Consider the following 22,195-nt stretch of genomic DNA (forward strand, 5'->3'; position numbering starts at 1 on the left):
ACTGAATGTCAGAACCTTGATCTTGGATATTTCAGACTTTAGAACTATGATAGATAATATTCTGTTGCATGTAAATTATCCAGTTTGGAGCATTTTGTTATCCAGCACAGAGGGTCTAGGAGAACATATTCTCAATTATTTAGTTATTAATTTTTCTGAGGTTTGTATTAAATGAAGTGATAAGAAAATGGCTGTTGATGAACCAAAATAATCAATGATTTGTTTTTGTAATGACTTTTTATGTAGGAATAATTTTACATTAAAAATAAACACAGGCCGGGTGTGGTGGCACAGGCCTTTAATCCCAGCACTTGGGAGGCAGAGGCACGTGGATCTTTGTGAGTTCGAGGCCAGCCTGATCTACATAGTGTGTTCCAGGACAGCTGCAGCTACAGAGAGACCATCTCATAAAAGACAAAAAAATAAAAAAATTTTTAAAAAATAAACAGGAAGGAAAAAGAACAGGAAAAAAATTTATATCTGGCCAGAGCTACAGAGAGACCGTCTCATAAAAGACAAAAAAATAAAAAAAATTAAAAAAAAATAAACAGGAAGGAAAAAGAACAGGAAAAAAATTTATATCTGGCCACTGATAGAGAAGTTTGCTGGCTCTATTGAAGAGACTTCGCATAAAAGTGGAAAATAATATTTTGGGGGGCATTTTATATGTGATGTCATTGAGAATTATGTTTATTAAAATTTAAATGTCACATTCCTGGTTTTAAAAAAAGTTCCATGAATATCTAATGAATAGGTGCAGAAAATCATTTTCAGTTTTAGAAACAGCCAGAGAAACATCTTATTAAAGGATGTAAAGACCATGACAGATCCGTAGAACAAAGACTGGGAATTTGGGTGGGTGAAGATCCCCTTTCTTGGCCTCTTCCTCTGCCCTCTCCCTATAGGCCCTTGAGTCCCTGGCTCCCTTCTTAGTGGTATGTGACTGAGGAGATCATAAAGGTGTTGTTTTTCGGTTTTGTTTCTTATTTCTTGCTGCTGGTAGAACCAGCCAGAAAACGGACAACAGGAAAGAGAGGTAAGATCGATGTGATTTAGTTCAAGGAGTTAGGTCATGTGATTGTGGGCACTGGTAAATCCAAAAATCCATAGTACAAAGCCCAACAGGCTGGAAATTTTAGGTAAGAGTTGAAGATCCGGTTTTCAGTCTGAATTCTTCTAGGGTGACATCTCTGGCAGGGTTTCTAGTTGAAGTCTCGGGGAGGAGTTGCTTATTTGACAAAGTCATTCTTTGCTCTTGAAGCCTTCTACTGACAGGATGAGGTGCGCCGCATTAATGGAGAGCCATCAGCCTTACACACTGGCCATTAAGTGCATCTAAATAGCACCCTCACTGCAACATCCAGTCATACTGAAGGAAACAAAAGTTCAGACAGAAGTCTCCGCCCATTTCTTCTAAGGAGAGGGAGGCTTTTTCAGATTCCCAGCTGTTCCTGTGGGAGTTATGAAGGTAGTGAAGCTAAGGGTGAAGAGGGGCATCCATTTATCCTGGCTGCAGCCTTTGTCTTTCTTTATATTTGAACAAACCAGATCCAGGACCTTACTAGCCACTATGATCCTCAGATGAGCAAGATCCGACCACCTGGGGTTTTGTCAGAGACAGAAGATCTCAAGCAGCCGCTCTTTTTCAGATGTTTTTTGTTTTGGCTTTCGTGTCTTTCCTATCAGCTTTACACCTATACGTACATTTTTCTCTTTATAATGTTAAGGGGGAAAAAACCCAAAACCAAAAACAACCTTCCATAACTTTAGGTGCGCTTAACTCTTAAGTATATGTAAATCTCGCGACGTCAAGCCCAGTTTCTTGGGCTCTGGCATTGTGGGATGGTTGCTGCTCAACAACGAAGTAGTGAAGACACAAGGGACAAAGGGATTCGCTGTCCTTGTCCTCGGCCAATTTCCTCTAACTCATCAGTCGGTCTTTCATTTCCCTTCCAGCAGCCGGGATACTCTGGTGTAGTCACCTTAGTTTCCCAAGTCGCCACGAAAACCCGGAGTAACGGATTCGCGGCGACGTTAGGGTTCCCCAGGAGGCGGAGGGAGCTCGGGGAGCATGCGCCAAAAGGAGGCGCGCGCATGCGCCCTGGCTATGCCGGCCTGTCCGGGCGGCGAGGCGGCTGCGTGCGGCTGACGTGCTGGAGAGCGGCGGCGGCGGGACTCCGCGAAGGGAAAGAGCGCCGCGGAGGTCTGAGGTGGGGGGCCGGACCCGGAAGTGGGTGGGCGCGAGCGCGCGGCGGCGGAGCTCGACGTCCTGGAGCCGGCGGGGGAGCCCTGGGTTCTGGGTAATGGGCCTGACGGGCGCTGTCCCCCTCCAGGGTGGGGAGGGTCAGGACTGCTGGGCCGGCGCGCCCCGGGCGGCCGCGGGTCTGAGAAGGCTGCGCTTCCTGTGACCCGGGTGCCGTCCTGCCCCGCGCCTCGCTGCAGGCTTTAGGTCTGCGGTTCGGGAGCGGCGCCTCGCTGGTGGGGGAAAGAGTGTTAAAGGAGACCCGCGATCCGGGCCCCGCGGGCCTTATTGTCACGGCCCCAGCGCTCGGAGCCGCGGCTGCAGCCCGCGGCTGCAGGGTATGGAGGAAGCGCTCTGTTTTCTGTCCACGGGTTTCCACCTGATTCCTGAATCGGGCCTGGAAGGTGTGCTCTGGCTTCCCTCCACATTATTCTTTTGTTGCTTGTCTTTCGTAACCCAGCCCTCCTCCTCTCCGCCCCAAATCTCAGCCTCTAAGGAGCGCAAGCTTGACTTAGTCAGACTTTACTTATGATTTAGGAAAGATTAGTTGACAACCGCCTTGATTGTTTACGATTGCGGTGCCCGGAGTCTTGACGTTGAGTCTCACCCTTTTGCAGATCATGAACCGGCGGGGCACGCCCCTCCAGAAGCTGATGCTGACAATCTAGTTTTCTTTGCGACATCTCTTAAGTCACTTATGAAGTTTCTTGTTGAGAAATTGCAGTACTGCAATGAAGAAAAGGAGAAGGGTTCCTTCAGATCTAGACGAGAAGATCCATCTAGGCTATCGTAAAGATTCTTCGGAAGAAAATGTTGTAGTGGAGTGTGGCCAAGTGACCTGTACTCGTTCTACAGAAAGACCCACCCCTGAAGCGCGTCCCTGCTGTCAGGAGCTTCCTCCTTCTCCTGATCAGAGAAAGCTTTTGAGTTCTTTGCAGTATAATAAGAATTTGCTGAAGTATTTGAACGATGACAGGCAGAAGCAGCCATCTTTCTGTGATTTACTTATCATAGTAGAAGGAAAGGAATTTAGTGCACATAAAGTAGTAGTTGCTGTGGGCAGTAGCTATTTTCATGCGTGTTTGAGCAAAAATCCAAGCACGGATGTCGTCACCCTGGATCACGTAACCCATTCGGTTTTTCAGCATTTGCTTGAGTTTCTTTACACATCAGAGTTTTTTGTGTACAAATATGAAATACCTCTTGTTTTAGAGGCTGCAAAATTTTTGGATATTATCGATGCAGTCAAACTGCTAAATAATGAAAATGTTGCTACTTTTCAGTCTGAGCTAACGGATAAATGCTCACCAGAAGAAACACTAAATGAATTAACTGGAAGACTATCAAATAATCATCAGTGCAAATTTTGTAGTAGACATTTCTGTTATAAAAAGTCCTTAGAGAATCATTTGGCGAAAACTCATAGGTCTCTTTTATTGGGGAAAAAACATGGGTTAAAGATGCTGGAGAGAAGTTTTTCTGCCAGAAGATCGAAAAGGACTCGCAAGTGTCCTGTAAAGTTTGATGACACTAGTGATGATGAACAAGAAAGTGGTGATGGGTCGGACAATTTGAATCAAGACGTTTTTGATAAGGAGAAGTCAGATAGAAATGATTCTGAGGACCCTGGGAGTGAATATAATGTCGAAGAAGATGAGCTGGAGGAGGAGATGTCAGAGGAGTCCTCTGACACCGATCCAAGTGAAAAAGATGATCCAGAAGAGGAAGCCGAGGCTGCAGATTCCGCAGGAAGTGGTCAGGAGGGACTGCGTCCAGTTGTCATTCAGAACAGGAACAAAAAGATACTTCAGTGTCCCAAGTGTGAGAAAACATTTGACCGGATAGGTAAGAAAAGCATGTTTTCTGTCCCTAATCCCTAAACTTTGAAAAGAACTTTAAAAAAGAGTGCATAAGTAGTAAGAGTGCATAAGTGCTTTTCGGTACAAAGTTTATCCACTGTGTTAAATTTGTTGTGGATCAGAAATGTGGTACTTCTGTTACCCTGTGTGTTTTCTTCAGCACGTTCTGACAGGTGGCAGGCTACTGTCTTTAGTAGGAAAGACTTCAGAGTATCAGTAATTCTTGTATATTGTCTTGATCTTTAATTTTCCAAGTAAGTGCTAGTTTTGAGTTAGAGGAAGAACATTTAGGTATTTTAGATTTAATTTAATGTATGCCATTCCTCCCTTTTTGTGGTAATATGTGAGTTATAGTCACCATTTCCATATCTAGCACTTTTTAAAATTAAGAGTGAATGCTCACTTATTTACTAGAAAATTTTTTGAAAAGAGTGTGTAGCAAATGTGGTCCATAGCCTGAAAATTTATGTCAGCATTTATTTAACTTTGATATATATATATATATATATGTCTAGTATTGGTTGGTAAAATGATTGTTGAAAATGCCTTATTCCAATGTGTCCTTTTTTGTTGTTGTTTTGAGACAGGGTCTCACACTGACCTCATGGCCTGAAACTCTTTATGTAGCCTGGCCTGGAATTCATGGCAGTCCTCCTGCCTCAGCCTCTGAGATGCTGGGATTAAAGGTGTGAGCCATTATGTGTGGCTCAAATAGATAGTTTTTAACTGTCCACCTTGAGTTGTCTACATTTAATTGATTATGAAATTGTGAAATACATTTTGTACATAAAATGTTAAAACAACTTTATCTGACCTTGTAAAATTATGTATATGGTTAAATATATTCCTGTGTGTTTTGTACTGTTACTTGTGCTATTGGTATAGATAGAAATTTTATAAGCTATGGTAACCCTTTGCTATCAAAATATACACTATGATATTATAGTGGTAACTTTTTGCTTTTTATAATGCCTTTTAAATATATTTCTAAATCAGAATACTTTTTCCCAATCCAATTTAATGATTATTATATTTTTAGTTTAATATTTTATACAAAGACAAATAAAACAACTTCCTGAGTAACTTGTTAACTTCCGATTGAAAGACCTTATGTGTACAAGGAACTTGTTAGTCATGCTAGGTAAATGCTATTGTACTCATTCAGCATGAAGACATATACAGAGAACAGCTTTTTGTTACTGCAGAACATTTTAATACATCTTACTATACTTTTTATACTTCCTGTATTCTGCTTTAATTGGCCTAATTTGACTTGGAAATCAGTGAGCAAGGGTCAGTTTACAACATGCATTTTGAGGGGTCAGCACATGGATCTCAAACTGTTCCCTTGAACAGTAGGCCCATGAGATCATTGATGGAGGGATTTGGGGTTCCAGTAAGTTTGGGAAACTATAATACATAATCTTAATCTGTTTTACCATCATGAAATTCTATAATAATACTAAAAAAATAAGCCTGCCAATTTTGCCTAACCTAATGAACTAAAAGGAACTCTGCAAAATGCCTTTTACTCAGTTCATTCTGTTACTATGGGAATCAGTAGGTTATACTGTAGGGTTATGTCCAATGTGTTTAGAATGAAATTTACATTGTAATTCTTTCCCCTGTTGTCTACTTACCCTGGCCAGTTTTCACTAGTACTTCCTATCTCCTTCATTAGCACATCTCTGTCTCCCTGTCTTTATCTAGTTCTTGTTTATGTCTTCATCATACTGATTTAAAAGCATGAGCTATTGTAGTCTCAGAATGCTGGGCTTTTGAATTTGGTCTTGTATGAATTACTACTAGCCTGTGTGGCTTTGTTAGTAAAATGAGATGATGCTGATGTGATGCTAATAGTGAGGGGTTATGATGAGAATTAAATGGGGCAGGTCTAATGAACCACTTAAATGCTACACAGAATTTAGGTGTTCAAAGAATACTAGCTGTTACTGGTATTCATTAATTAACATTGAATGTCTGCCAAACCCTCTTAAACAAATATGAAAATACTCTGTCATCAAGAATCTTAGAGCTTGTTTTGTATGGATACATACAAAAACAAATCCTAGCACTGGAGAGAAAGGCAGAGGCAGGTGGATCTTTGTGAGATCTAGGCCAGCCTGGTCTTCATAATGAGTTCTAAGCCAGCTGGGACAACAGGGATATCCTGTTTTAACAAAACACCCCCCCCCAAAAAATCTCCAAATAAAATACCTACAGTAAAGATAGTTTTATCAGGATCAGGATAAATACAGAGGACTAAGGAAATCAGGAGTGTTTTTTACAGAAAAGTAGCATTGCAGCTCAAACTTCAAGACTAGAGAGGAATTTACAAGGTAGAAGGATCAGTGTGTGAAAGCATTGAGGATGTTATGTTCTATAAATTGCTGAGGTGTGAGATGGCTTCCGGATGGGTAGAGAAGCATAGAAAAAAATGACAGGAGCTAAGGGCTGGCAAATAAATGGAGGTCAGACTTTGAATAGCTTGTATGCTATGCAGTGGAGTTTAAATTTTGTCTAATGAAACTCCTGGTCAAAAAAAAAATCTTCAAAGAAAATGACAGCCAATATAAGATCATACTGGCTTCATTGTGAAGAAGGGAATTGGACAAAGGACTGAGAAAGCCAAGGAGGTGAGGAGGAGTTACAGACAAGAAGCATGATGCTGCTTGGATTCCGAAGATGGTGCTTGGATTCCGAAGATGCTCTGGCAGTGTAAAGAGTGAGATGAGGAGAGCAGTGTTAATGTGCAGTGTACACAGAGCGGTTGGTGATAGGTGGGACAAAAAGAGTGTGTAGAAGATGCATTTTAAATGTCTCATCTTCAAAACAATTTAATGGCTGCCTTCTAATCACTTTTTTCCTCATTTCACACTCATTCTTTTTTATAGGATTTTGAAATGTCCATCTAGATTTTTGGTTATTATTATGCTGGTCTAACTAATTGTGAGCCTGAAGCTTATATGCTTTATTCTTGGTTGATATGCTTTGTAATATTCCAGATCATTAAAAATCTTCAGTAAGCACTTCTGACTTGAACTGAGTTTAAAGGTCGGGCTCTGTCTGGCTTTACATCAGCTTTTAAGAGCCCAGTTATGCATCTTTATCATCTCTTAACTTGGCTGCCATGGAGTGGGGTTATGAGAGATGGATATGCTCTGAGACTTTCTGTTGGAACTGTTAGCTGCACAGTACATAATTGAATTATTTGATTCCATTATTTGGATCTTTTCTTCTTTCTGGTGCTGGAAGACTCCTGATCCAGTTATATCTTTCCTTAGGCTACCAGCTGTTCATTCCTCATCTGATTCTCATGCAAATAAGAATCCTTTGACCTTGCCTCTTATACTAGAAACCTACTGAGTAAAAAGCAAAATAGAAAGATGACAGATGGGGTGAGAGAAAACTGGATAATTTATATTTTTATTTTTCCTACACAGAACTAAAATCTTTCCTTGGATTAAATCACAATCTCTTCTAGAGGTAAAAAATATTTCATGTCCTCTCTCTTATATATTAAACATGAATTATTAGTCTATTTGGATAGAGATTTACATGGTACATAGAGAAGAACTGTAACAATGATATACTTCGGTACTTCAATGCTAAGTAGTTTGGGTATGAATTCTTTAGGGAGTGTAGTATGAGTATGTTCAAGGTGTAATTGCAGATCTAGCAATACAAGATATGAGATATAATAACTAACTTAGTAACATTTCTCATCACAAAAACTGCATACAAAAATTGGAAGTGATAATTTTGTATGACCTTTGTGAGGGAATAAATTTTGAAATAAAACATCAAGACAAATTCATTCATATGAAAACATCCTTAGTTTGTGATTCTTAATTTGAGGCAGTTCATACTGAGATTTAGTTCAAAAAGTGTTGTGGATAAAAGTTTCTTACTATAAGGTGTTTTTTGTTGGCAGTCTAAGTACACAGGTTTAATGCAGATGTTTAAAAGCTACCAGTAGATACAAAGTGAACATTCTGATTATATACATTGTTACTGAATCCTCTGTCACATCAAAATGAAGAAATCAGTGTAGACTTTCACACGCCTTCATCTCTGCCAGTTGCTTTCAGCATGGGATATATTGGGAGATTACATTTGTATTTCTTCCTGAGTCCCTGGAGATATACTTGGGTCTTCTGAGGCTGGCATTCCTTCAGGGTTGTCAGCAGTTCCTGTTCAGAATTCTAATCCGTGGAGATAATGAGCTCTTCAAAGGTAGATGTGTATAAACTTTAAATTTATAACGTAAGAAAAATTTTTTCACTTAAAATGTTAAAATAATTTTTTTTTAGTCTCTTGACTTTGCAAAATTTATTTTAAATGCTTTTTAAAATCATTATGTTTGAAGCTAGGGTGATGGCTCCAGGGTAAGAACAGCTTTTGCTCTGTAAATATGAGGACCTCAGTTTGAATCCCCAACACCCACATAAAAGTTGGACATGGCTATGTGAGCCCCTCCCAGCATTGAGGTACAGGGACAAGTGGATCCTGGGACTCTGCTGGCCAGCAAGCTAGCTGAAGAGCAAGCTTCTCATTCAGTGAGAACTCCATCTCAGGGCCATAAGGAGGAGAGCCTTAGAGGAAGACAGCCCATGTTTTGGCTAGCCTCCACTTGTGTACCTGCACACTAACACATGCACATACACAAACATGTGTACAAAATAATCATTAGGTTTGTCTTTTTTGGGTGATTCCATTTTAAATTTCTTTCTTTTTAAAAAATCTTTTTAAAGACTATTGGCCTAGAAAAATCAGTCAATTAAACTTTTTTAAATTTAACTTTTGTCGTTCAATGGTTTAGTCAGTAACACGTATCTTAATTTTTATTTAAAAATAGGAAGAACGTCTTGATTTTAAATGCAATGAAAACACTACTGATTACTAGTATAAGATCTTTACAGTCACAGTATTTTCATAGAAAATAAAAGTTTGATGCAAAATTTTTCTTGTTTTAAGATTTTAGGTTATTCTTCCTGTTCATTGATTAAAAAATAGATTTATGCTTTAGGGGGTTGATAAGATAAATTATCTTTAAATTCTGAGAATTTGTGGTAAAGATTTTAATAATGACTGACATTTATTGGTATTTACTATGTACTAGAATGGTTTACGTATCATGTATGTATTAACTCATTTACTATATACAGCCCGTAAAGTGTTACTAATTAGAGACAGTTTAAACATTTAGCTCCATTAAGACAATTGCTGAGTAGGTGCCCCCAAATTGCCTTTTTTCTGGATATATGTATGTAAAAAAGTATCCAGACTATTACCTATGTACTCTAGTCTTAAATATGTAATAGATTCTTATCATACTTTGTTTTACTTTGTCTTTGATTGACATCCTGCCTATTGCCTTAAGGAAAATATCTTGATTTTCTTTCCTCAGTTTATGTGATAACTGCAATATGATTCATTTGTAGATGATAGAATTCTATTTACTATATTCAGTTATATTCAAGTACATCTAAAATTGCTGAGAGTGTTTCGTTAAGTAGATATAATTATGATCATTTTTCATTGGCTTTAGAAAATTTTGTTGTTTTTCTTTTTAGTTTTTGTGAAATAAGTTTTATCCTTTTTAAGTGTATGACTGAAATGTTAAAATTTCACATTAGATTTAGTTTGCAGAAAATTTATTTATAAATTGATTTCAGTTTGGGGGTGAGGAAGATTTGTGGCGTAGAGAAGCTATCTGCCCAAGGTCACATAGTCCGCTGTATACAGAGCCAGGTTTCATGTCTTGGGAGTATATGTTTTCCTGTGAGGCTGTTCTGCCTCTAATATAGAAACTTATATTCTACTTAATGGTGTAAAAGAATTTTATTCTAAATAGAAATGTGAATTTCTAGAAGCCCATTGTGAGCATCCATTTATTTCATTTCTTTTTCACTGTAACTTTACTCTTTGAAAAGTCTTTGCTACAATTTCATGGTTATTTCTATTGGAACTACATGTAATATCCATTCCGAATGTGTATAGGAACTTGAATATGCACTGAGCTTATATGAAGATGTCATACGCATGACTCTGGATGTCTTATACCTGTTCATCTCTTCTTACTTGCTTCAACACTACCTATATGAGTTGGATTTAGCATTCATTGACATGTAGGGGTGGCCTTATATGAATGTGTTATAGTGATTTATAGGTTTTGTTAACTATTTGAGGTATGTTGATCTTTTCTAGATTGCTGTTTGTAAGAAGAGAAAATAACATATATTATGTAAAGATACTATTTGAAAAGATTACCAATCCTGAAAATTCAGTTTGTAGATACGGATAGTAAAAGTAAACTGAAAATAATGTTAAATGATGAGTAGATATTTTGCTGAAGCCTAGTTTTACATTTAAAAACAGCCATTTAAGTGTTTTTTTAATCTATTTTTTTTAATGTGTGTGTGTCATGCCTGCATGTACATAAGTGCACCTGTGTCATGCAGTGCCTTGTGGAGGCCAGAAGAGGGAGTTGGATCCCCTGGAATTGGGGTTATAGACAATTGTTAACCTCAGTGTGGGTGCTGGCATTCAAACCCAGGTATTCTACAAGAGCAACCAGTACTCTGAACAGCTGAACCTTCTCTGTAGCCACAATATTTAAAAAAAAATTAAGCTCTGAGAATTTGCTAGCAGTTTTTAGAAAAATTTCCAAATATTAAGATTTTTGAAGTACATGCTATGAATATGTTTTTCAATGACCTGAGGTTCTGAGGAAAAGTGTGCTCAAAGCATTAAGTTTTTGAGGTTCATCTGAGTTAGAAATTTAGGTAAATTTTTTTTTTTGCTTGTCCATGTGGAAAATATTGTCTATTAAGCCACGTGTTTTTATTCCACTGAAATTTCAATCAAAACACAGCAGATATGCTGAACTTAATTTTCTCTTTTATAGGAAAATATGAGAGCCACACCCGTGTGCACACAGGTGAGAAGCCTTTTGAGTGTGATATTTGTCACCAGCGTTATTCGACAAAGTCTAACTTAACTGTTCACAGAAAGAAGCACAGCAGTGAGACCGAATTTCATAAGAAGGAGCACAAGTGCCCTTACTGTAATAAACTTCATGCAAGCAAGAAGACTTTAGCCAAGCATGTTAAGAGGCAAGTATTACCTTGCTTCCCAGTATACCTCTTTGTGCCCTCTAATATAAACATGAGTAAACTAAAAATATCTCTAGTATACTTACTTGTAATTCTTTCATTGTTTAATCATTTTGTAGAGAGAGCAAATTACCAAAAGGACTGCAAATGATCATTTGTTAGTATTTTTTTCCTGTTGTTGAATGGAGCCTTTCTACAGAAAATGAGGAATATGGCCTATAATATAAAGTTTAAGATGTGTTTTGGTTCTCTCATTTTTTTGTACTGGGTTTGACAAGTACGTTTTCAGAAATGCATGGATTTAAAACTTTAGGAAATTAATTTTTTACCTTCAGTTTTGTTTAATGTGCAAGTTTGAGTATATTGTTATAATATTGAAATTAAAAAATTTAAATTTTTGAAAACTTATAGACTATATGTAAATAGATAGCTTCCTGAATACAGTATTCTTAATTTCTCTATAAACTTGGGTATACATATAAAATTATTAAAATGATAATTATATTCTTAGTACATGTACCTTTTTTTAAAAAAAAAATCAGTAACGAAACGGTGCAGTGACTGATCCCTATAATCCAGCACTTGTGAGGCTGAGGCAGTTGGAGTGCCATAAGTTTAAGACCAGTTTAGGTTACAAAGTGAGACCCTATCTCAACAAAAACAAAAATAAACACAAATAAATCATACCTACTTCATTGTTTTTTGAAGCAGTTTTGCTGTGTAGCCCAGCCTGGCCTCCCAGCACCAGCTCCTGTCTTAGACTCTTTAGTGTGGGATTACAGGCAGGTACCACTACACTGGCCTAGTACCTGACTCTTGGCATCACTGTTGACAGATTCATATGGAATATTGACTTGATTTACATAATTATTTCATAATACTTTCTTGCTTTTTTGATAGATTTCATCCTGAAAATGCACAAGAATTTATTTCCATCAAGAAGACTAAGAGTGAGAGTTGGAAATGTGATGTAAGAAATCTTAATTTCTATTAGAAATCCAAAATAAATGTAATATTGCCTTTTTGGAAAGAAAGGTAATTGGGTTTCAAAGTTAATGGAACTTAGTTTATTTCATTTTTAGAGACTTTTGAATAAAGTTACCCCCCCCCCAAAATTTAGCCTATAATGTGTTAATTTTCAGATGATAGACCTCAGAAGCAGAAATCTTTGTTTTTTCTCTCCTCCCCTCCTACAGTTTATATTTTTAGCACAATAACTATGTCATGTATTTAGAGTTGTGTATGTGGTTTTTGACGTTACTGCCATAGAATGTGCAGTGTTAAAATCACCTCTCCATTTCTGGCTGTCTCTTGCTGTTTAATAATCCACCCTGAAACTAAGTGTCCTTAAACCGCTATTTTATTGTGGCTCACCTTTTTGTGGGTCAGAAATCTGAACTAGGGTTGCTGGGTAGTTCTTGTGTTCCTTATGTCAGTCAAAGTAAGTTAGGTGTTTTAAGTTATGGGATGATCCAGTCTGGTTTGAGACCATTTCCAAAGTGCCTCACTCACATGGTTAGCAACATGGTAATACCTTACTGAACAGGAGATTACATTCTTCTCCTTATTCTTTTCACAAAGCTACTTGAACTACCTTCCACTTCTAGTATAGCAGCTAGCTTCCAAGAGTGAACGTATGCGCCAAGAAGTCTAGAGAGAACTCAAGGCTTTTAATGGTCGGGCCTCAGAATTCCCAGATCATAACTTCTACCGCATACTGTTCTTTGAACGAAGCAGGACAGAATAAGGGGAGAAGAATTCATCTGTATTTCTCAGTGGGAGTAGTAGCAAAGAATGTATGAGCCTACATTCTGTCACTCCTAAAGTACTGTTTTTGAGTGGTTTTCTGTGATTTTACTATTCATGTTTCTTTTTTTATTTTACTTTTATTTTTTATGTGTATGAGTATATTGCTTCCAAGTAGGTAGGTGCACCCATGTTGTGCAATTCCCATGGAGATCAGAAGAGGGCATCAGATTCCCTGGAACTGGAGTTACGGATGGTTGTTAGCCACCATGTGGGTACTGGGAGTCAAACCTAGGTTCTCTGCAAGAGCAACCAGTGCTCTTAACCACTGAGCTGTCTCTTCAGTCCCTATTATTCATATTTCTAATCAAATATATGGCGATAATGAGAAAATCGTATTCTTGTCATATAATTGGTTTTATTTAATAGTTTAAGAGAAGAAATTGCTGTCTAGAATTATTTTATAGACATGCTAGATATAGAATGAATTGAAATTTGTCTATCTTTAGTTCTAATTTGACATAATTCATGGCCACAATTCTTACAACTTCCCCTCTGCACACACACATCAGCACAGTTAAAAATTGATTCTACTTTGATAAATTTTCTGTTTGTTGGGAAAAATTTCTCTTTACTTGACATTATATTTATCCTTATTTTGAACTTTGTATTTTAATTCAGGTTCTGAATTAAACTAGTAAAATTTGACATACATTATCATTTAGATTTGTAAGAAGTCTTTTACTCGAAGACCACACTTGGAAGAACACATGATTCTGCATTCACAAGATAAACCTTTTAAGTGTACCTATTGTGAAGAACATTTCAAATCCAGATTTGCACGGTTAAAGCATCAGGAAAAGTTCCATCTGGGTAAGCAGTCACAGTAGTGATTATTTCATGTTCCTGGAAGAGCTTTCCACTCTTGAACTACATTTTTTTCCTTCTAAAATCTCTATATTTCTCTAAAAGCAGGTTCAGGTTTTCTTTAAAAGAACTGAGGGGGTACAGTTAGTTCTTGTTGTACTCCTGCCTCCACACAGACCTAGCATTCCCTGATGTCCATATCCCTACTGCCGTTGTACAATTATTAAAACTGAGCTTCCAAGTTGGGTGGGTGATTATAATTGCTACAAAACTTGCTATCTCTGTACAAGTTTTTGTGTGGACATAAGTTTTTAGTTCTCTTGGATAAAAACCTAGGAACATAAAGAAAGACTCAATTGGATTGTTAGAATAAATTCAGTTTGATAGAAATTGTCTTACAGTCTTCCAAAGGGGTTGTACCATTTTGCATTCCCACCAGGAATGAATTAGCATTCTTATTACTTTGTCATTTACCATTTACTATTGCCAATGTTCTGAGTTTGAGCCATTATGATAGTTGTTTGGTGTTTAGTGTTTTAGTATGGGCTGCACCACTGATAGGATGGGGAACATCTTTTCATGTGCTTGTCATTTGTTTGTCTTTCATGTGATATCTGTTAAATATTTAGCCCATTTTTTAAGTGAGGTTGTTTGGTTTTCTTATTGTTGAACTTTGAGAATTCTTTTTTTAGACATTATGTATTTATTTAGTGTGCCTATGTGTGTCCCTGTGGAGATAATAGGACAACTTGGGGGAATCCATTTTCTCCTTCTCTCATGTGGTCCTGAGAATTTAACACAGGTCATCAGACTTGGTGGCATGCACTTTACCAACTGAGCCATCTCTTAGGCCTGATAAATTTTTTTCTTAAATAATTTTTCTTAATTCCTTGATAATTTCATATATTTTGATCACATTCAGCCCCTTCCCCTCCAACATTTTCCTCTCAGAGCCATTCCCACTTTCCTACCCACCGCCACCTTTTTGTCCTCTTTTATTTATTTTAAAAAGCTTATCAAGTCCAGTTTGTGTTCTCCAAATACTTTTGGGTGTGAGTCCAACCCTTGGAGCAGGTCAGCCTACCAGGGTAATACCCTTAATGGAAACTGATTCTCCCTCTTCCACCAGCAGCAATTGCCAGTAGTTCCTCAGCTTTGTACCTACTTCTCTCCTCATTCTGGGATTTTGTGTAGTTTGAGCTTGCATGGGTCTTGGGCATGCTGTCAGAATCCCCCAAAAATCACCCAAAGTGATTTTTATAATGAATGTATTTGATTCTCCTTCCATTTCTGTTCTTGATTTTCTATTTCAACTTTATTTACTATATCATTGAGTTTTATATATATGTATACATATATATAATTTATTTTTGTTTTATGAGTATATTACATGTATGTGTGTAAGTGCACCCATGTTGTGCAGTGCCCATGGAGGACAGAAGAGGGTGTCAGATCCCCAGAAACTGAAGTACTGATGGTTGTTAGCAGCCATGTCAGTGCTGAAACCCAGATCCTCTGCAAGAGCAGCCAGTGCTCTTAACCCTGAGCCCTCTCTCCAGCCCTCATTTAGTAATGTTTGAAGAACAATAGGTAGTAATTCTAAGTTTAGTTGAATATTATTTATTTAGTAGTAAAACTTTGAAATTAACTTGTATAGTATCTCCATTTTCTCAGCAGTGGAAGTATACTAGTATTTAAGTATATACTGAATTGGCTAACTTTTAGAGCTTTTGAAAAAGATGCTTCTAAAAGTGGTTTAACCAGATTTTTTAATGGCTTGTTAAACGGTTACTTTGTCTCAATAAGGGAAGTGTTGCAGAAATGCTGGGCAATAAGATTTAATTGATGTGCTAAGCTTTAGTTATAAAGCTTACTGAAAATGCTCAAGGGAAAGCATTTACAAAAAAATTATGTAAATTTTTACAAATAATCAGTAACTGTATAATTTAATAAGAGTTGATGCTTACCAGTACAGAAACTTTGATAGGTATGGTATGATGTAATGAAGTATAAGACTTTGAAACCTGGCTGTTTTCTCTGTCATACTTACCACCTACTTTATGTCTGATCCTCACAGAGTTGTAGGTTCCACATTTGTGAAAGAAGGTTAGTAAATATTGTTGTGAGGATTAAACAAGGTAATATGTGATAAGTGCTTAAGTGTAGAGCTTGGCATAGTTTGCATTGTCTTTCTCTGAATGCGAGTTAATTTCTAGCATTGTAATTATTATTTTCAAAACCTCTGAGAAACCTGTTTTTGAAATAAAACAATGGATTTACATTTTTTTATCATTATTTAAGGAAAAGATCAGATAGACTAAAAATAAACCATGTAGTTCATTGACTTGAGTATTTCTGTTTTTTTCTCTTAAATACTAATTAACAGTGGGGGCTGGTGCTGTGACTCAGTGCCAGAGCAAATGCGCAAATGCAAGGGCACAGGATTTAATCCCCAGAACAATAAAAACAATGAGCCAACAACAAAGCCTGTTTAATGACATATAGGGTGGGCCACTTTTGAGTCTCAACTCTTAAATTTCCATTCCTGTGAATTTTTGTGAACTTAAGGTAAGTGATTTGTCAGATTTGGTACATGTTGTAATCACATGAAGAGATTGTTAAAGCATGGCTTGATAGCTTTGTATTTGATTTTATAGGTCTAGGGTATGACCCTTCAATATACTCATTACAGTTTCTTACAGGATGCTGGTGCAGATGATAAAGTGATCACACTTTGAAAACTATTGATTTATACAAAAATTTATTCATGTTGCTTATGTTAACATTATATATTCTGTTGAGTCAGAGGGAGTGTTATGCAATCTGAACAGTTAAGGAAGAAGAATTTTTAATGTATCTCTATTTGTAAGTATAAGAGTTATAGTCAAATAATCTGACTTAAAAGTCCAGATCTTATAATTTTATCCTGTATACAGTTGTTATGAAGATCTGCTTTAATGTTAAGATTCTAACTTAGCTTCACAAAATAAAAAGTTGAAAGAAGCTTGACTCCTTGCAAAACTGAGTATCAACTATAGAATAAAATAGAGTTATTTTCTGGTTTTTTTTTTGAGGCTGTGTTTCAGTGTGTACTTCTGGCTGGCCTGGAACTTGCTATGTATGCTATGTACACCAAAATGGCCTTGAACTCACTATTTCAATGTAAAAAGAGTTTCTTTCTTTCTTTCTTTCTTTCTTTCTTTCTTTCTTTCTTTCTTTCTTTCTTCCTTCCTTCCTTCCTTCCTTCCTTCCGTCCTTTCTGACACAGGGTCTCCGCATCCCCAGCTGGCCTGGATTGGCTATGGAGTCCAGGCTGGCCTCAAACTCACAGAGATCCACCTGCCTCTGCCTCCTAAAAGCTTGGATTAAAGGCATGCAGAACCCTAATAAGTAACTGAACATGAATCTGAATCCTTTAGTGCTTCCTTCAATTCCCTGGAGACTTCAACTGAGTAGAGAGCTAATATTGGTAGCAGGTTTTAAGAGTAGATGCTTAACTCTTCACTTAAATGTGTCCATCCTAGCTCATTATTCCATCTTAATTTTCAGCTTCACAGTTACTGCCTTTCCATTCCCCAACTTCTTGGAGGCCTTTTTTTTAGTAGTGTGGAGAAGGTTGAGGGATTTTTCATGGTACTTAGGATGAATCACTATTTGTTAAGTGAGTAATAGAGTCAGATGTCATAGTCAAAGAAATATTAGAAATTTTTTATAAGAATATGTTAAACATACTTGATATGATACAGTGTCTGAGGTTAACTTTATAGAAAGATGCTGGTATTTACTATGGCTAAGGATCAGTTTTGCTTTTAATTATTTTTCTGAAATCCAGTGTCCAAACTCTTTAATCTTTTATTGTGCTATTATAATTAATCATTGCAACTCCTTCTTCAGTTTATCTTTGTAAATCCTGAGGCATCATCTTGTAAATACAGTTTCTTGAGCTATAGTGACCATACTTTTTTTCACACATGCTTTTTTTCCTTTTTTAAAAATAATTTTGTATTGATTTCAGAGTTTCATATAATTTATTTTGATCATGCTTAGAACCCCTTTTCCCTTTTCCAGCCCATCCCCATTCACCCCTGATTTCATATCCTCCATTATTTAACAGGTTTTTTTTATTCTTAAAATGTTTTACTATTTTTATTTTATGTGTATGAGTGTATTGCCTGCATGTGTGTAAGTGCACCTGTGTCATGCAATGCCTGTGGTGGTCAGAAGAGGGCGTCAGATACCCTGGAACTGGAATTATGGACGGTTATTAACCATGCCATGTGGGTGCTGGCAATTGAACCTGGGTTCTCTGCAAGAGCAGCCAGTGCTCCTAACCACTGAGCCATCTCACCAGCCCCTATCTATTACTTCTTTTATTTATCTAATTTTTATTTTTCAAAGACCTACTGATTTTAATCCATACCTCGTAAGTGCTCTTGGGTTCATACCTGGGGTCTGGTCAACTTACCAGGTATATCACACCAGTAGGGAAAACTGACTCTCCCTCTCCCAGCATCCATCAGTAACCAATAGATTCCCAGCTGGGGCTAGGGCTGGGGCTTCCAGCCCATCTCCCCCATCCATGCTGAGCTCCTGTCTGGTTTGGATTTGCACAAGTCTTGGGCATGCTATCATAAGCACTGTGGGTTCATATGTTCAGCTACCCTGTAGTGTCCAGACAACACAGCTTGCTTGTATTCATCTACCACCATCTTGCTCTTACCATCTTTCTGGCCCCTCTTCTGCAAAGATCCCTGAGCCTTCAGAGGGGAGGTGCTTTATAGGTGTCCCATTTATGGCTGAGCACTCTGCAGTCTCCTGTTTTTTGCACGTTGACCATTTGTGGGTCTCTGTGTTAATCACCATTTACTGCAAGAAGAATCTTCCATCTGATTTTTTTCTTTTAGCCTGATATTCAGTAGAACTTATTGTCTCCAATTATTTGTTTGGTAAATCGTGGTGAAATTCATAAACCAGGTAAGGTCAACATTACCATGAGGTGTGTAGATTTAGTTTTATAAGAATGAACAGAAATGTACCACAGTACTTGTTTGTTTGGTAAATCGTGATGAAATTCATAAACCAGGTAAGATCAACATTACCATGAGGCGTGTACGTTTAGTTTTATAAGAATGAACAGAAATGTACCACAGTACTTTTTAAGTCTTAGTGTCGTTGATATATTATGTGGGAACAGCAATATATTTTCAAATCATGAACTGTTAACCTTTTTATTCTTTCAAAAGTTCTCATTACTCTTTTCATAGAAATCGTGTATGTAATGTTTCTTACTTTGTTTCAGTCTAATTTGAAACTAGAAATTGGCCATTTGAATGTATTAACACACTCGTTTATTCAGAACTTGCATACTTCTTGGATGTTAAACCTTGTACTTAGCTCTAAGAGGTCTAGAAATACCTTCTAGGAATAAACAGTCTAGAAGGGAGGAAAATATAAACAAATAATTTCAGTTATTACAGATTTTGCTTAGACTTATGCTGATAGTGGTGGGAATGAATTAATGGCACATCTATTAAATATAACTTAATACCTATCTTTAAACTCCAAATGCATGTTATTTTTTTTAGGTCCTTTTCCATGTGATATATGTGGTCGCCAATTCAATGACACTGGAAATTTGAAACGCCATATAGAATGTACTCATGGTGGAAAGAGAAAATGGACTTGCTTTATTTGTGGGAAATCAGTAAGAGAAAGGTAAACATACCTGCTTAGTAAGTTCAGGCTAGCTGGGGCTACTAGGTGATTCTGTCTCAAAAAAAAAAAAAAAAATTCAGTTTTGCAGGGAGAAGTTTACAGTTGAACAAGCTGGTCACAGCTTCATATGGGATCCTATACTTTTCTCTCTACTTCTGGATTTGTTTCTTTTCATAATAAAAAGTCAAAAAGCAGCCCGGCGTGGTGGCACACGCCTTTAATCCCAGCACTCGAAGGCAGAGGCAGGCAGATCTCTGTGAGTTCAAGGCCAGCCTTGTCTACATAGTGAGAGTTCCAGGACAGCTGGGGCTACAGGGGGACTCTGTCTCAAAAAAAGATAAAAAAAAAAAAAAATCCAAAATAAAACAAAACCCAACCTGTGCCCCAGCACTGAGTCTTGTAGGGGGTAATATGACTAAGTCTTGTAGGGAGTAACTCAGAACACAAGATAACTGAGTTATGCTTTAGTTTAAAATATAAAAGGAAAAGAAATTATAAAATATTGAATAAGTTATGCAGAAAGCAGGATTTGCAGGTTTAGGTGGTTGGTTAAATGCACTATTTATTTGTCTCTTCACCCACTGGTGCTTCAAAATGGACTTGTTAATTCTTAGAAAAACTGCAGTCAGGCTTTATCTATAGTCCTTGTTCATATTACCTTTTAGAGCCTTTAAAATTTTATAGTGGCAACACATTTACATTTATGTTAGCTATTCAGCTTTTCAAAAATGTGATGTATTGTCTAGTAAGGTGTGTGAAATAAAACCGAAAGGCATGCTGAGCGTAAGTGGCTATTTTTGAGGATGGTGGAGAAGGATGAAATTTAAGAGAAAATTGGATGCAGTTGAAAGTATGGTAATGTTCTAATTCTTAGTCTGCATATGTGTTTTTTGGTGGCACATGCCTGTAATCCCAGCATGCAGAGACTGAAGCAGGATGATTTTGAGTTCAGGACCAGCCTGGGCTACATTGTAAAACACTGTGAAAATAATAAAAATGTATCCTTCCTTCAATATATAAAAGCTTCATGGCCTTAGAATTAGAAGTGCTGCTTTCATAAAATAAATGATGGATATAGTAAAAGAGTTGGAAAATTATTATGCTACATTTATATGAAATCACATAAAGATTAGAAAAATTAAGCAATTTACTATGTGATTTTCAAATTTAGTCTTCCCTTTATAGTTCTTTCTGCAAAATCAAAAAACAAAATATGCTAAAGAAAAGAAAGATAGCTTATCTATCTTTTTACTATACCTACTTTATATGTAGATGTCTAGGGACTATTCACTGTTTTTTTCCACATAGCTTGGCATACCCCTTATCAAGAATGTTGGTGGATCTTGTAAAAGAGCACCATCTGCTGGCTGAACTGCATTTCATATTCAGCTTTTTAAAATCCTCTCAGGGGGCTGGAGAGGTAGGTCAGTGATTAAGAACACTTGCAGTTCTTCCAGAAGATCCTCATGCACCCACATGGTGGCTAACAACTGTCTGTAACTCCAGTTCCAGGGCACCCTCCTGGGTTCTGCAGACATTGCACACATGTTGCACTTAACATACATACAGGCAAAACACTCATACACATAAAATAAAAAAATAACAAAATACTAAAACATAAATAAATAAAATGTGCTGATAGGGGACTGACATTAAGCCAATTCAGAGTGACAAAAAACAAAACAAAAAAACAAACCTGTGGAAGTCAGTTACATTTACCTTCTCTACCCTTAAATAACGTCGTCTATCTTTACTCAGCATTTTAGATATGTGGAGAAACTGAGTGTTAGAATTATAGGAATTGCTGGTAAAATACTTGTAGCAGTAATAGTTAAACAGTAGCTGCCCATTCTAGTTAAGTTTTTAAAAAATCTGTCTTTAGTATGTACATTAGTGTTGAAAGAACTTTATTATAGTGCTGGAGAGATGGCTGAGAAGTTAAGAGCACTGACTGCTCTGGCAGAGGACCCGGGTTTGGTTCCTGGCACCTGGCAGCTAGCAACTATCTATACCTCCAGTACAAGGGAATCCAGCACCCTCTTCTAGCCTCTCTGGGTATTGCATGACACAATTATACTTACATGCATTACAGGAAAATACATACACATAAAAATAAACTAAAAAAATTTTAAACTGTATGCATATTATTTATTTTATATTTAAATATTTTATTTATTTGTGTGCTTGTTTGTTTATTTGTTTGATGCAGAACTACTTTGAAAGAACATTTGAGAATCCATAGTGGAGAAAAGCCTCATCTTTGTAGTATCTGTGGGCAAAGTTTTCGCCATGGGAGCTCATACAGGCAAGTAAAGTTCCCTTTCACTATATTAAATGAGATAAAATTACATTCCTATTTTAGTTCTATTTTATTATAATTGCTTTGTTTATTTAAAACAATTCTTAAAGTTATGCAAAGTTGGAACATTTGAGAATCCATAGTGGAGAAAAGCCTCATCTTTGTAGTATCTGTGGGCAAAGTTTTCGCCATGGGAGCTCATACAGGCAAGTAAAGTTCCCTTTCACTATATTAAATGAGATAAAATTACATTCCTATTTTAGTTCTATTTTATTATAATTGCTTTGTTTATTTAAAACAATTCTTAAAGTTATGCAAAGTTGTACAAAAACATGAATGAGTAGATATT

At 37.0% G+C, this 22,195-nt stretch overlaps 1 protein-coding gene across 2 annotated transcripts in view; it reads left to right on the top strand.

The window, feature by feature from the left end:
• Positions 1–2,117: 2,117 nt before the first annotated feature.
• Positions 2,118–22,195, top strand: part of Zbtb41 (zinc finger and BTB domain containing 41) — a 41,418-nt gene continuing 21,340 nt past the window's right edge. The window contains exons 1-7 of one of the 2 annotated variants that reach the window (XM_029562793.1): positions 2,118–2,210; positions 2,860–4,087; positions 11,012–11,219; positions 12,120–12,189; positions 13,691–13,838; positions 19,418–19,547; positions 21,757–21,852. In XM_029562793.1, the coding sequence (XP_029418653.1) occupies positions 2,974–4,087; positions 11,012–11,219; positions 12,120–12,189; positions 13,691–13,838; positions 19,418–19,547; positions 21,757–21,852 (1,766 nt within the window). In that variant the 5' untranslated portion in view covers positions 2,118–2,210; positions 2,860–2,973. Of the gene's footprint in view, positions 2,301–2,859; positions 4,088–11,011; positions 11,220–12,119; positions 12,190–13,690; positions 13,839–19,417; positions 19,548–21,756; positions 21,853–22,195 lie in introns of both variants that reach the window. The other variant, XM_008831571.3, reaches the window with a different exon arrangement.

The sequence above is a fragment of the Nannospalax galili genome, unplaced genomic scaffold (assembly GCF_000622305.1).
Source record: "Nannospalax galili isolate Female #2095 unplaced genomic scaffold, S.galili_v1.0 scaffold955, whole genome shotgun sequence".
Classification (NCBI taxonomy): Eukaryota; Metazoa; Chordata; class Mammalia; order Rodentia; family Spalacidae; genus Nannospalax; species Nannospalax galili.